This window comes from Xiphophorus maculatus, chromosome 3 (genome assembly GCF_002775205.1).
Source record: "Xiphophorus maculatus strain JP 163 A chromosome 3, X_maculatus-5.0-male, whole genome shotgun sequence".
Classification (NCBI taxonomy): domain Eukaryota; kingdom Metazoa; phylum Chordata; class Actinopteri; order Cyprinodontiformes; family Poeciliidae; genus Xiphophorus; species Xiphophorus maculatus.
The window spans coordinates 26,283,437-26,299,432 of NC_036445.1; the positions used below are offsets into that span (position 1 = coordinate 26,283,437).

At 43.1% G+C, this 15,996-nt stretch overlaps 1 protein-coding gene across 7 annotated transcripts in view; it reads right to left on the reverse strand.

Moving 5' to 3' along the window:
- The window catches only part of LOC102217084 (plectin-like), a 131,567-nt gene that overhangs the window by 58,835 nt on the left and 56,736 nt on the right, over positions 1 to 15,996 (reverse strand). For 2 of the 7 annotated variants that reach the window (XM_023330234.1, XM_023330233.1), the window contains exon 1: positions 4,941 to 8,603. The exons of 4 other annotated variants lie outside the window; for them this stretch is intronic. In XM_023330234.1, coding sequence (XP_023186002.1) covers positions 4,941 to 8,175 — 3,235 coding nt within the window. In that variant the 5' untranslated portion in view covers positions 8,176 to 8,603. Of the gene's footprint in view, positions 1 to 37; positions 141 to 4,940; positions 8,604 to 15,996 lie in introns of those variants that run through there. One more of the 7 variants, XM_023330242.1, reaches the window with a different exon arrangement.

The window sequence follows — 15,996 nt, forward strand, 5'->3', positions numbered from 1 at the left end:
CAGACCACACACATGCACACACACACCGATTACCTACCAGGTACGATCTTCATCTAAGAGACAGAGCAGAGGAGGAAGAAGAGGAGGACAAAGGTGAAGAAAAGCCAGAGCTGGATGAAGGGGAATGAGGAGTACCAGAGAGGTTCCTGTTTGTTTGCTCTCTGCTGCCTTGCCTCCCTCTCCTCGTCTCAGATTTTGACAGGCTGCGCCTGCTGCTCGGATCCGTCAGCCTCACTCTCCCGTGGCCGGGGGAGGAGGGACGACACGGTGAGCCTTAGTAAGGGGGCAGCGGGTAGGGTGGGGTGCAGGGGACGGAGGGCCAGAGCTGGCAGAGGCCTATAAATATCCTCCAGAACCAGATGATCGCACAGTGTCACAGTTAGAAACTGATGGAAGGACTCCATCGGGACAGTGCAACAAGCTTCTGTCCTGTTGGTGTTGGTGTGTGCATGTGTGTGTACACCAACCCTCCACCCTTTCAGCCCTCCACCCTCACTCCTCCACCCCGGCACTCTGGCTCTTAGCTCGCCTCTTTGAAGATGCTGGGATGAGGGTCAATTTCTCTGATGCCAAGTGTCAGATCTCAGCCAGCAACTCTCTTAACTGTGATGTGAATATTAAACGCAGCAGTCGTCTGGTAATGTTATCGGCCTGATTAAAGACTGAAGACGCGTCCGCATATCTTCAGTGACTTAGACTGAATTCAGATGTGTTCTTATAGCTTGTTTGGGAAATATTTGACCAGTTACTGTTTTAGTTCATCTACATTAAGAGTGCAAACAGAGGAAAGGTTGGAGAACCCGTAAATAGAAACAGCAGCCATAAATAAGAAAAGTGGTAGCAAACAGAGAAGGGATTTAACGATATGTAACCTGCCTCAGAGAGACGGTCCATGAAATCATGGCTGAGGCATTCAGGGCAAATCACCCGCAGCTGCTGGGATTAAGCTAATGCTCAGCATTCTCTAAATATAGAGAACTCTAATGTACACAACGCTCTGTCGATTGTTGTGCTGACAATCTGCTCCAGTTGTGTGAGACATTAACGGTGCAGGAGATTAGAGAGCGTCACCAATTTGAAGCTACTAAAGATAGCCGTCCTACGGTGAAATGAAAAGAATCTATACCACAGGAAGTGGTTTGAAGAGCCTGACATGATACTCCTCCCATGACACATGAAGATACACATTCACTAACTTATAGCTTCCCTGTCAACAGATTCTCTTGCGGGAGCTGTGGATCTCTGCAGCTCCTCCAGAGTTCCAGTGGGGCCTCCTGGTTGTCAGAGATACGATCCTTGCTCTGCCTTTCAGCCTCTCAGTTTGGGTTTGGTGGTCATGTCTAAGTAAAGTTCTGCCAATCTCTTTCCATCTTCAAATGAGATGTTCAAAACACAATATTGTTGAGTAAAAATAAATCTCTTGTAACCTTTTCCTCGTGTTTCTAACGTTATGTGACCTTCACAAAGCGGCTGTTCTATACTGAGATTAAGGTCCTGTACACACGGGGACCTTATAGCGGTAAATTTTTGTGAACGATTCTAAAAAACATTTGTTGCGACAGAACAGGACACCACTGACAACGCAGTAGTGGGTACTCCAGGCCAATTGGCGGCGCTGCAGAACAACTCGCAAAACACCAAACACAGAAGGGCGTCCTCTTTGTGAATGGTGCGCGTGGGATAAAGACAGAGAAAAAGAGCGAGGGAGCTTCGCCATCATTGTTTCTAAACAAACTTGGATAGTATGTACACACGGAAACATGAAACCGCCGTTTTGAAATGCACCCACTCTGGGACTTGCTTTCAAAAATGACAATTTCTCCAAAACGCCAGACGCACGTGGACAAAATAAAACACTTTGCAGATACACCTAAGATCGTCTTCACGTCCTAAAAAGACCAGCTTGTGGTTATGAATACTTTTGCAATGTGTGCTGAAGCAGCCTCTAAGATTTCTCACAGATCTGAAATACGGTTAGTCATCCGCTTCTATAAGGCACAACAAGTTCCCTGGGAAATGACTAATGCCACAACTATCCAGGCCAAACCCTTAATATTTTCCACATGTTATCGATCACTCTGTTTCAGAAGATTGGCAGATTTGTAGAAAAATTGGAATTGGAAACAAATGCACTAAAAAAAAAAAAAAAAAACGATGAAATGGCTGTGCTTCTATTTTCACAATTCACTGCTGGGTTTTTTTTTAACCTGCGACTCACGTTACTATTTCATTGTAAAAATGTCTGCGCACGCGTGTCACAAGTTCATGAAATGTGGAGCGCAATGTTCCCCCACTCACGATAAAATAGTGGGAGTGATTTAACATCAAGAGTCGACAGTAAAAGATATGGCAGGTCCCTTAAGGTCGCCTGGTGTGTTTGGGGAAAACATTACTGCTGGCCTGTGGCAAGAGCAGCAACAGGAGATTTCACGCAACTTAATCCCAGCAAAGTCCTCCTTTAGTCAACGCCTTCATTGTCTCCTTCAGTTTTAACCATTTTGCTGAAAAAGGTCAGACTCCCAGCTCCGGCCAGCGTGAGTCATACCATAAAAAAAAAAGAAAAAAAATGTCACGGCACCATAATGAGAGGCACAGAGCTGCAGCACACTGTAGCTGTTCATTTCAATCACATAATGTACGCAGTGGGCAGAACGGGACAAAACGGGAGGACCTCAGAGGCATGTCTGGGATGTGATTTAGTTTAATTGCCTCTGGTGCTATGTGTGGGTGAAGTTCAAGCTGCCCTCCTCCTCCTATGCTCATCCCCCCCCACCCCCGGCACCGAAGCATGTCCAGTCAGACCAAAACTGTAACATTTTAATTGATCACATACTGCAACTTTTGCATTCTGCAGAAGACTGGAAGGGACCACAAGCGGATATCAAAGGCTTCCCTGGAAGCGAAGCAAAAGCCAGCTTCGAGTGTTTCATTTCAACAAATTCCTTTCCATCATGAGTCATACTTATTAAAATATGTTTCACCTTCCTCGGTATTCACTTCACTGATACAAAGAAACAGAAAAGGAGAGGCTAACATTTCGAAAGTGAAGATGCCTGAAGAAAAAGAGAGAAAAATGTAGGGGTTAGGCTTTTGTCAGCTCCATTGGGTCGGCCATTTAATTCACAGCAGTAAATTTTTCTGGAATGTAAAGCTATAGCTGGCGCTGCACATAAATATATATGACTTTAGGTAATGGCTAAAACATTAATAAAACTAAAAGGGCAGCAATAAAACCTCATGAATACTCATAAATGCATCTAAATTAGAGGAACCGAGGTTTATTAATTGAAGTTTTCCTTTAAAAGATTGGCCCGACTGCAGTCAGAGCATTTGGTCAGTGCAGACGATGCATGGGCAGCAGATGTCAGCAGTGCACTACTGTGTTCATATCACAAATGAACACAGTAGTGCACTGCCTAACAAACCTCAAAAGTCAAAGGTGAAGTTAAATGTTTGGTATCAGTGCGTACCAGAGGCATTTGTAGTTGCTGAAGTGACATAATGTGCTTAAGATGAGATGTGCGTTTGTGTGTGAGCCATAAAGTCTCTTGAACTTGATTTCCTCACGAGTAACCAGATCGAATCAAGAAGCCAGGCAGCTAATTGAAAACAGATCTGCCGTCACGTGTGGATCCAAACAAACACACCCATGGAGCTGCGAACAAACCTTTTCCAGCTTCCTCAGTCTTTCACACCCATAGCAGACAACGCCCATGCAGCTCCTCCCTTTATCTCATGTAAAAGTTTAGGGAAAGAAAAAAAAAACACACACAAATGATGGAAAACACTAGCTTTTTCCACGTCTTAACTATGTGGAATATAAAATTATGTTACATGTTCGTGTTTCATAGCTTATTTCATAATATACGTTTCAGTTCCGCAAATGACAGCGCTGTGTGGCACCTGATTGGGGAGTTTCTGCAACTTTCATTTCCACAGCAAGGGCAGAAAGCACACAATGGTCTTATCACATTACCTAGATAAGTCCCATACCCCTGCTGTACCATTACAGAACGGTATTCAAGTGATGCACTTATATCTAATAAGTGACAGACTGGATAAAGAAAAAAGAAGAAAAAAAACACAAGAAGGGAATGTAAACCAGAGCCAAAAGTACAGCATTACTGGAGCAAAGCTCCCAGAAGAGAACCACACCTTCCTGGAGTTCAGATGGGTTTTAACTCACACACACGAATGTCTGCAGAGAAGTGGTGAGGCTGAATCTCAGCAAACAGCCCCACCTTGTCGGACTGACGACACCTCTGCATAATCCATTTGGCAAATGCCCAGAGATGTCCCCAGAGATTATGCATCTTAAGCGTAAACATGCCTTGACACAGTATTTACGAGACAGGGAGTCCCCACCCAAAAATGTGTAATTGTTTTAGCAGTGTAGCATTCTCTGGTTCTATGCAGGAAGACATTACCTGCAGAATTAGCTAATGAAGCAATAAACATAAAATGTTACGCGTCACATCCATATCTAAAGGTTGTCTTGCCACTGACAGTTTCAACACGACAGCAACCGCAGTGCAGCTAATGCCTGATCTGTCTCAGCACACATGGCCAAATCACAGCCACATGTCAATGGTCTCCTCACACCCACATGCTGAAACAATTCCTAAAAGGAGACCGTCTCCACATCCAGGATAAGCCTCCGCAACATGAAGCGCCAAGATAAATGGTATGCAAATAACAAAGACTTAAAAGTAGGTTTTTTTTCCTCTCCCTACTATAAACGAGGAAAGAAAACTGTAAATTATGTTTGCTTGAAGCAGCAACAGAGCTGTCATCTGCAAACCTCAACTAAGACCTCCCACACTTCAAAAGAGAAAGGTGGGATCCTAACTGCAAGAAGAAGAAGAAAAAGCCTCCATCACGTGCACAGACAGATTAGGACAGTGCAGGAAGTAGGTCAGTTGACATGCATTCAAACCAACCTTCAATGAAGTTAGGCCATGTCTTGTCCTCTGGCTCCGCCAGTGAGTGGTCCCAGTCAGAGTCAGGTGAAGCCCCTTGCACCTTGACCCTCGCAGCCCCGGCCAAGAGAGCTCGCTCTATGGCGATTTCCTCCAGAACATCTAGGTCCAGCTCCTCGTCTTCCTCCTCCTCTGCTGTCTTCACAGGTGGGGGAGGTGACTGCTGCCCGGTCGCCTGAGGGCTAACGACTTGCTTCACCTCAACTATCTCCTCCACCACTACTATTTTCTTCCTCATATTGGCCTCGTCAGTGTCGGCGCTGTAGGACTCACTGGTGTCCCCCAGGTGAGGCTGGTCAGGCTGGGCTGCGGGCGTGGCAGTGGCTGAGGGTGTGTCCTCCGACAAGTCCCTCTTCTTGTCTTCTTCGTGCTCTGAGGCCTCCGAGACAGAGAGCCTTTCCTGTGTGCTGCACTCTGCTGCCTGCCGGGCTGAATGTTGTGCAACTCTGGGAGGCTCTTCTTGCCTGGAGAGAGGGCTGGCCTGTGCCTCAGCTGACGCTAAATCTTCGGGTGCGGGTGCTTTCCTCGCACTGGAAGATGTTTTTGCTTTCGGAACCTCCCGCTTGGTTTTTTCTGCAGAGGGCTGCGTTAGCTCCACCTCCCCTTTGTCTGTCGGGGCCTCAGAGAGCACAGCTGCTGCCTGCCCAACTTCCTCACTGCACATTCTTTCAGGAGTCATCTTTGAAGAAACTTTAGTTCTTCTCATTTCAAAGGCCACAGCAGGGCTATCCCTGCCTGCAGCCATAGGCAGTGTTGTTATGGATGACGGTGTTTCTCCTTCAGTCGTAGAGACAGACTTTGTGTTTATGGTTTCTTCCTCTTGTGACACCTTAACCTGTTTTTTCCCTTTTTTCTTCCCCTTTGTCTGCTTGTCTGCAACTTTCTCTGTGCTCTGCAGGGATGTAGCCTCAGCAGTTACTTTCTCAGAGTCTGAATGGTCCACTGGTATTTTTTTCTCAAGTTTCGCACTCTCTCGCATGAGCTCAACCTGACTCACTTTCTGCACAGTCACTGTTTCCACGTTGGAAACAGTTATTTCCTGAGATTTTTCTGGGTCCATGTCAGGGGCTGCAGCCTGTAATTTGGGAGACATTTGTTCCTGAGTGGTGGCAGTGACAGTGATTTTCTCAGTTTTATCTTTTGCTTGAACAGCTGCAGGAGCTGCTGCAGGTGGGACTTCATCTGGCTTCATCTTAGCTTTTGTAAATGTCTCCTTGTTTAGCTGATTGCCAGTTTTTTTACGGTCACTGTCTGTTTTGGCTTCCCCTTCTGCCTTTACAGAGGTAGACACAGTTAGGAGTTCAGAAGTAATTACTGTTTTCTGATGGAAGGTTTCTACCTTCACTTCCTGGGAGTCGTTTTCTGACATTTCCTCATTTGCCTTTAACTGAGGTTGATCCTGTTGAACAGTGATCTTGGAAATCTCACCTGGAGACTTCTTTTTCTTTTTCTTGGACTTGGAGGTCCCTTCACCTGCTTGTTTAGCATCTTTACCCTCCTCTGTTGCAGCATCCTTCCGGGTGGAGGGAGATGAATGGATGAGCTGTTGCACTTTAAGGTCCTGCCCTAAAACTTTAGAGGGTGACACCGTTTCATCTTTCTTGGCATGTGGCATCTCTGTTACATTAGTTTCCTCCTGTTTAATGATCATCTCTGTTGCAGTATAGTTATTTTGGATCAGTTGTGGATCTTCCTGTTTTGTCTGAGTTGCTGAAGCAGGTGCAGTTTTGGGAGTAGTGTTAACTTCCTGTGATGAGGGTTCTGCTACTTGTGCCATTTTAGGAGGGAAGGCCTGAGTGTCAGGCTTTGCAGTGAGAACTGGTGAGCTTACTTCTGCCTGGACGGGTTCTTGAGTCACTGTGATGTTGGAGATGCCATCTGCTTCATCAGTGGTCCATAATGGGCTGCTGGTCTGGTTAGCCTTATTGGTTTTGGTGGTCTTCTTGTTAACTTTGGCAGTTTTCTCTTTGATATCACCGCCTACATCAGGTTTCACCAGGTGTTGGATTTTTTTTTCAGTTGCCTTAACTGACTCATCAATAACTTCCTCTTTCTCATGCTTTTTAGGATCAGCATCAACCGGTCTCATCTTTCCAGAGGCGACAGAGCCAGAATAAACTTTGGAGGTTTCATGAGTGCATTCCGTTGTAAGAACCGGTTTGGGCATTGGCATTTCAGGTGCCGTGACTTCAGCTGGTTTTGTTTCGTCTTCTTTAGCATCCCCACTTGGAAGCTCGGCTGCTGATGGACTGATCTCCTCAGTGAATTTCAAAGAAGAAACCTCCTGTTTTGTGACATTTTTAATTTTGACACTTTTCTGAGCAGCAGATGAGCTAACTGCCATCTTTGACGGTGCTGCACCCGCAGCCACACTGACAGCAGCCACAGACAATGGTAAGGCCACTGAGGAGGGGATCAGTGAGGCCTGGGACTCATCCTGCATCAAAGCTGCTGTTTGAAGTGAAGCAGAACTGGAGGTTATCTTCTGAGCATCCAACATCCTTCTCTCCTGTGACACTACCTGCCTTTCATTTCTCACATTAGGCTCCTGATGAGTAAATCGTTTTGTGCTTTCCACCTCTTTGACTGATTTGCTGTTGAAGCTGGCTCCTCTCTTGTAGAGAGGCTGATGCTGGTCCCTAGCCTCAAGTGCCTGCTTTGGCCTCACTGGTTCCTCAGTAAGTGGACGGCCCCTGAACCTAGGGGTCCTATCGGTGTAATTCCCTCGTTCTCCTGGATCCATAGTTTTATAGCGGTAGCCTCGGCGTTCAGCTAACGCTTCTTGGCTCTCTGCCTCGTCCCTGCGACCTGGCTTGGGAACGTAAGACGTAGGGCCTTGGACAGACTGGACTTGCGCAGCGCGGTGAGCAATGGCCAGGGTAGCAGCTGGTTTCCTAACCCTCTGCAAAGAGGCTGGAATAATCTCAGCGGGCAAGTGGAGGTAGTCGCGCAGGTAAACAATGCCATCGTTGGTCAGGTACCAATAGAAATGTCTCCAAGCAAATGTTTCCCGTACATAGCCTCTAGATTTCAGAGAGCCCATAGCACGGATTACTTGGAGATTGGTCACGTCTCGTACTTCCGGGTGCTTGATCTGAGGCCTCTTGTCCTTCTTGGCCACCATAACGCCATCTCGAAATAAGACTTCATAGATGGCTTTTAGTTCATGCATCGGCATCAGCATTCCGGCAACCATTGTGCTTTAAGTCAGTTGAAATATAATAACAGAAAAAAAAAAGTCAACCACTCGTAGTAAAGAATCCGGTGGAAAAACCAGTTGTCACGTGCTTCTCAATTCAATTTAACGTAAGTTGAAAGATGAAAGCATTAGGTTTCTTACTGTCTCTTCCTCGTGGTCTTGCTGATCCTTTTGTATATTTGTGAAGAAAAAGAAAAATTCCTCTTTTTAAAAAAAAAGTCAAAAAGTTTGCTGTCCCCTCTTCACTTAGAATGGCCGGGCATGGACAGTCTCAGTTCTGCCGAGAGGGCAATGACAGAATGGAAGAAAGGCAGAGCGTGTGAGCGAGGGAGGGAGTGAAGCGCACTTCGCAGTCTGACTCCACCTACCTTCTTATTCTTAGAAGAAAAAAAAGAAGTGGGCATGGAAAGAAATTCCCACTAAAACAAACAAAACAAAAAAAAAGGGGGTGGGGGGGAAGTTGTCTCCAAATAAATCAAGAACACTTTAGAGTCAAACGAGTACAGCAAAGCACGTCTAAAAAAGTGTGCACAAGCACATGTCCTGCTGTTCTGACTTTCAGAGAGAAACCCACCCACAGAGGAAAACACGCCTCCGATTCAGCGCACACATCCACACCTCTAGCCAGCTGACACACACACACACACGCCCACATGCACCCGATGCTGTCTCATCAGTCCAGCGAATGTGTCAGAGAGATAGTAGTGAGGAGAAAACGAGATGACCCTCATGGGTCGATTGGGTGCACACACACACCCACACATGCGCTAGTGAAAGGGGTCAAGTTTTACACATTTCCGCATCAGGTATCACTAAATGGTTTCCACACACAAAGTTTGAGGTGTGGCTTCATTAAATAAACAGACAAATGAGACGTACATCTGCAAATGTTTTTTTTATGAGGACGAGGTACGCAATGATTCACAAACTAAGTTTGCCTAGATGAATAGAAGTGTACTTCTATTTTTTACATGTGTGTATCGAGGGTGTCCAGGTCCCTATAAGAAGCAGCACATGGCATTTCCTAAAGCCGAGCATTAAACTGATGCAACAGCCTGTAAAGCAGCCTAAAGTTGTGTCGCTACTTCAAACCGCTAACTTTAGAGCATCTACTTGTAAACCAGTTTATTTTTTTCTTTCTCCAAACTAAATAAAGAGCTGCGCATTATAGCGATGCCTCCTCCTGCTCCGCCTGGAACCAGGTATCCGATTTCCATCCTCAAGATCCCGTTTCTCCTCTGTACATCTGTCTCCTGTTCGTCTCTCTGCGTGTCAGAGAAAGTTCCCCCCCCAGCCAGAAAAACTGGAAGGGTAGCTAACAACTGCTGCCTCGGAGCGGAGCAGCCCCGTGTTCAATCGCACGGAGAAGACGGGGATTTACTGTAAGCAGACGGCACCGGACACCAACACAGTGATCTGGTAGTAAAATTATAGTGGCGGTGAATGAGAAGCAAAGCAATAATGCAGTCACTCCTGCTGTTCTTTTGGAAACCCCCCCATTACACATCCAAACACTGTTTTGCCTTTTGCTTACCATGGCAACAGTCAAATAAAGCGAGCCAAGTCTGAGGACGATGTTTTTCTCTCTCTCTCCAGTCTACAGCACAGAACCAACAGCCAGCTGAACACACTGCTAGCTATCATAAGTTTGCTTAATTTCTTCAAGCTCCTTATTAAGCTTTTTCTTATAAAAACAATCTATTTGACGCTACACGGTTGCTTTCGAGTCAGACTCAGAGTTGATGCCTTAGGTCACATCCAAAAACAATCCACCTACAGCAGATATGATTTATCTTTTCATATAATGCGTGTAAAAGCAAAACTACAAAAGAATGGGAGGAGTAGATGAAGACAGGAATTCTCAGGTGTACTTATTGGACCAGAGAGGCATTCTGACATTGCGAAACAAGAATTTCCTCACTGACTTGTCAGACAGAGATGGCCTGACAATGACGAAGAGGTGGAGCAGTTGACAGCTTATGACATTCAGTTTCATTATAGACAGGCTTGTTAAAGGTTTCATACTTTATTTCGGCACATTGCTGAGTGGTAAAGTCGGTTATTTGACTTTGAATCCTCTGGCATGCTCTGCACAAAACTGCTTAATATCTACATGGTTGTTAATGCAAAACTAGATGATGTGTGGACTTTGATACTTTCATATTTTAATGATACAGTGGCATCCATTGTAAACCCTGGAGTCCCCAGGGGCAAAGCTCTCCGGTTTCTCTATATATATATAAAAAAAGATTTAATAGATGGACTAATCAGGAAAGAAATCAATATTGGAATTCTGTGTAACAGAAAACTGATCATGCATGCAATTTATAACCGGTTTGTGTTATTTTTGTCCCATTTACCGACCCTCATTCCAGTGGCAAGATAGTGAAGATGCTGTTTTGCTAGGACGGTTTTCTTAATTTACAATTCATGCAGTAGTTTCGTACACTGTGGGCGTCCCCATAAGGAGCAACTAAAGGGACGTTGAGAGAAAAAAAAAAACAAAACAAAACTTTCTTGTGCATACCAGATATTTTCTGGTGTGCACCACATATCTCGTGCGATAGCAGATAGTATCTATTGCGCACGTGATGCTATCTGATGTGCACGTCAAACTATTTGGTTCGCACAAGATAGATCATTTATTTTTTCCTCCAATGTCCCTTGGAGGCCTCCATATTGCCATGCCCAAATATTGTAAACAAACAAATTTTACTTAATTATCTGCTGTTTACTGTTGTATACAGTCTATTACTGTGAGTGTTTTGGACATTTTACACACAGGACAAGACGTCCTGTCCACAGGATTTTCCGAACTTGGAATGATGAAAGAGGTCTGTGTGACCTACTGGCACGGTAAATTTGAGACATAAACACAACAGAACCCTGTCAAGGACAGGTGCAGTATGTCTCTGCCATTGAACTTCAGCCAATGGTAGTTTCTTTAGTTGTGGGAGATATTTAACCCTCTATGGCATGGCAACAAACCACATATCTGTACCTCACGTTGCTCCTTTGTTTTATTTTTTGGGGGACATTTAAAGTACCACCAGACATATTTTTGTCCAAATAAAAGAGGTATTGAGGTTGATGTGGCCATTTACTTCGAAGAGGGGCAGTTTTTTTTATGAAGCAGAGTTGCATGGTGCACCTTGCCTCCTACTTGTAAGTTATAGATCACTTTTCTTCATGTTTAAATTTTGGGTAACTCTAACTAAAAATATTTTAATGTCTGTGAGTATGTAAAGAAGCATTGTAGATCATTTCAAGACAATTGTTTTATAATTTATATGCTAAAACTGTATTTTTTTGTTTGTTGCCTCAGGGCAACATTGGGCAGTTGGGGCCCTTTCATTCAGACAATATTATTCTAGTGCGTTCATATGCAGATGTTTACAAAATCATTATAAAGCCAATTTTTTAACTTTATTAATGACTAACAGCAACAGGAGATGGATGCAAGATCATTTCATGGACAAAAGGCGCATGATTCATAAGTTGGGGTCATTCCTGATGAAAACATGAGGATCCACTGTGCCACCATTATTTCATTGTTTGTTTATCCTCAAAAATAACTTCAGTCCCAATGGGCGATAAGCTGCTCATCAATTAATAAATGGCCCTATTCGAAGGCAGGCAAAGACTGAAGCAATACCTGCAAAAATCAAAAATATGGGGCTGCAGGGTCATTCATATGACTGGTGCAGATTGTGTTCCTTACAACTTTAAAACCTACACAGGGCAAGTCATGCAACCACCAATCTACCAGATATGGGAGCTGGTGGAAATGTTGTCCGTTGCTTTTATTTGGCTCAAATTCTACCAAGGAATCAGAACTACAAACTCTTAAAAAAAGAACCTGCAGCCCTAACTCCAGTCACTGGTGTGAATCTGGTCGCTACAACCCATAGATAATTAGATAAACAGATGGTGATTCATAGGTATGTCAATAATCAAGTACCAGAAATGTGACATACACTCTTTTTCACATCAGCAAGCAATTCCTCCCTGATGTTTTACACATAATAGGAAAAAGGACTGATGGCAACATCTTTAGCGATTCTAACTCTGCCAAGCACACACACGTGCACACACACAAATGCTCGTTTTAGTAATTTTCTTAAATGTACCATTCATTAATGAAAGCTACAGGTAGTTGTTCATTTTATATTTGGTGAGTTGGAACCATGTCAGATTTATTTTTGTCAACAAAAAGTTTTTTTTATGAATTTAGTTTTTGTTTGATTTGCATTTCATTTCTCATAATCACTGTAGAAAACCTTGGTGTTTTAGACCCCTTGAGGCAACAAACCCAAATCTGGTTCCGGGAGCTGTCAGGGTCCGATTTTATGATTGATATGTAATATTTTTCCGGAAAATAAGACAATATTTTTTCCCCAAAAGAACAAAAAGTTAATCCATAGAGCGTTAAACATATATGCCTTGGTGTGCTTAACATTGTGGATTGATGGCTGATTCATGGTAGGCACAACATTCTGTTCCTCTTACACACCGTCCATGGCTTTACATTGCTGGGTGACGTTTTGAAGGCTGATGGGCGTGGGATAAGGCCAGCTCGTCTGAAGATTTACAACAACCTGAGGCTGTTTAGTGTCTATCTCGTGTTTGCAGATTTACGACAGAACCATTTTATGACACTGAATACAGCGTTGGTTGTATAACCATTGCTACAGCTAAAAAGCTCAGTCACATTTTCCATCAAATTGTGTCGCATAGGCAGAATTAAAAGGAAATACCACTATAGATTAGTTCTGGTTGTTATTCCGCCAACTCTTTAGCTGCAATTGTTAGGAGCGAGTTCAGGGTGAAATTAGCAACATCGTTGGTGATCTAAAGTCATTGATTAAGAAGAAATGTCAACATCTATTAAGACTGTCAATGTCAAACACAGACAGACAGATACTGGCTGGTCATGACAATGATCATGTTCACTAATAATTGTGGGAAGTGATCAGTAAAATCTAGGTTGAATATAGGTACAGATGTCATTATCTGTCCACTTCTTTTCTACATCTGTTTTAATCTGTTCAGGGTGGCTCAGTTATTACATTATACCCCCTACAAGATATGCGTTACCAATTACATTATACATCATAAACAAGTAACAAACAAACGCAAAACTGAAAGAAACATGACATAATTGACTGAATAGATAAAAGGACAATGGCTTATCTGAGAAACTTCCTAGTTAGGAGTCTGCCTCTGCTGTGTCAGACCTCCCCATTTCCCAAAATAGACTTGTCACCACCACCTTCTTGAAGATGGCAAATTGCCCAAAGTAAAGGCCCGCTGCCTGGGGTGTACAATGGTGTGTCCTCTCTCCTGATATCGAACCCAAGGCATTCCACAAAAAAAAAAATAAAGTTCAGCAGATACGCCTTACAGCAAAAAACTTCATTGAACTACATTCAGTAATGTTGTTTACACGACAACAACAACCTAACACATTTATGGTTATGTTTAGCCAGAAGGAAGATGAAGATTTCGGAACATGGAACTGTTTTCACAGGAATGTTATCAATATCAAAGAACTTGCAGTACAGGTGGTTTGTCAAAACTCAAAACGTATTCATACCTTATAATCAGAGATGATAACTTCTTTTTTTTTATCTCTTAAACTGATCTTGGAGAAAGGACTTTTCTGTTCTATCGCCATCAGCTAGCTATTTGTAAGTTGGCTAGGATAGTTCAATCATCAATATTTGGTTAAAACAGAGTTGGTCAAGACATGAACATGGACAGATGTCTAAAAATCATGACTTGTACTTCTGTTGAGGTGATGAATGCTTCTGCAGTGTGCAAGCGCTCACTTTTCATTCAGATGAAAAGCCTATTCTAATTTAAGGAGCCTGTCCTAAGAGTGGGACTGGTGAGGCACGTGACCCCTCCCCCGATGGGACAGGTGTTGCCCCAGACAGAACTGATGCGTGAATGTGCTAAACTTGGGGATCCTTATAAAGAAAATTTATTTTAAGTCAGGGAGGCAATTTATATTTCAGTACAAACTCATGTAAGCTGATATAAGAAGTGACATTTTGAGGCATTTCTTTAACGGGTGCCCAAAAAAAGTCAGTTAAACATCACTAAGAGGCGTTTCTATGAGTTAACAGGCCAAAAACATACTTCAAATAGAAACAACTCAGCAGTAGTCAGAATCATTTTCATAACATTTAAAATGATTTGATTTGGATGAATAACTTGTGACTATGGGAGTGGCTGTGAAAAGTTTTGCGGTGGGTTTTCCTGCTACATGGTACAGAGACTTTTAACAAATGTCCAAAATGCTTCTATATGTGATGTGGCGTTGGCTTTAAAGTTGACCAGCATAAAACAGCTACACTTGTTTTTCACCCTAGTATTGATTCTCCGGATAAAGGAGAATAGACATGCACTAGATTTTCTAGTGCATGTCTAGCTTGTAAGTGAGAAACTTCTTTTTTTTACCTTCTCCCCTCCAAGCCCCCCAAAAACATCTTTGAATCCAACTAAACATATTAGCAGACAGGCAGCTAACGTCCTTCAATGAAGATAAAGTGGTTACTGCATAAAACTCATCTCGTCTGTAATAAAACTTTTAGTGGCTATAGCAGTGCTGGGATGTGGGACCATCCCATTTTTGGGGGACCTGGGTTACATAGGCGTACTAAAGATACCGAGTCTGCCTGAAAACATGGTGTCAGAAGACTGACGGTCACTGATTGACCAGAAGGTGGAGTTGGTTGCGTCAAAACACTGACTCCCTCACAAGAATTGGGCCTGCCATTTGTAAAAATGGCAGGGAGTGAGCGTATTACATAGAACTAGTACTCAAATGTAACGGCAAATGATCCAAACCGAGCAGAGTTCAGCAGAGTCAAGTCAAGCTGCGTTGAGCAGGTACTGTGGAGAAAAGGCCATTAATGTTCCCCAGCAAACCTCTGAAGCTTTCATGTATAGACAGACTGATTGACTGAGATCAATTTGGAGACAGGAGAACTCTCTTTACTAACTAATTGACTTCTAAGGGTCACACACTGGATCTTATTTATGGCCTTTAAAGCTGCAGTACATAATTTTTATAAAGAATATGTTTTTACACATTTATTAAAACCGTCACCATGTCATGACTGTATGAGACAGATAATCCACCTCCTCCCTGAGCTGCTATTGCTTTCTGAAGAAATGCACCGCTCCCGGACAATAACAACCAATCAGAGCCAGGAGGAGGGTATCAGCGCTGTCAATCAACCCAGTGTACTCACTGCTAAATGTGATAATGGGGGAGAAACAACCTAACATTACAGAAAAACTGTTTATCTGCTATTATTGTGGCTATGCTAACTAGCATTAGCATTCAAAACAGGCTGTGCTTGCTGCAGCATGCCAGAAAACAACACAAGAGTGTGATTGACACTTCTGCCTCTGATTAACTGTTTCTGGCAGTGGAAACACTGGGAGACAATAGAGGAGCTAAGTTTTTTTCTCAGATTATCTCTCTCATACCAAACTGTCATGACGTAGTGACAGTTTCAATAAATATGTAAAAAAAAAAGAAAGAGAAAAGATCTTTTTTTTTTTTTTTTTTTTTACAAAAGTTACATTCTGCAGCTTTAAAGAAGAGCTGAATACAGATGCACATGACACTTTTATTTAAAACCATGCGTCAATGTTGCTACACTTCACGCTCACATGCTCATTTCTGTTGGTCTATCACATCCAGTCACGTGAAAATACATTGAATTTATCTGATTCATTTTTACAAAATATGAAATAGTGTAAAGGATGTGACTACTTTTGCACAACACTTATTACAAAACT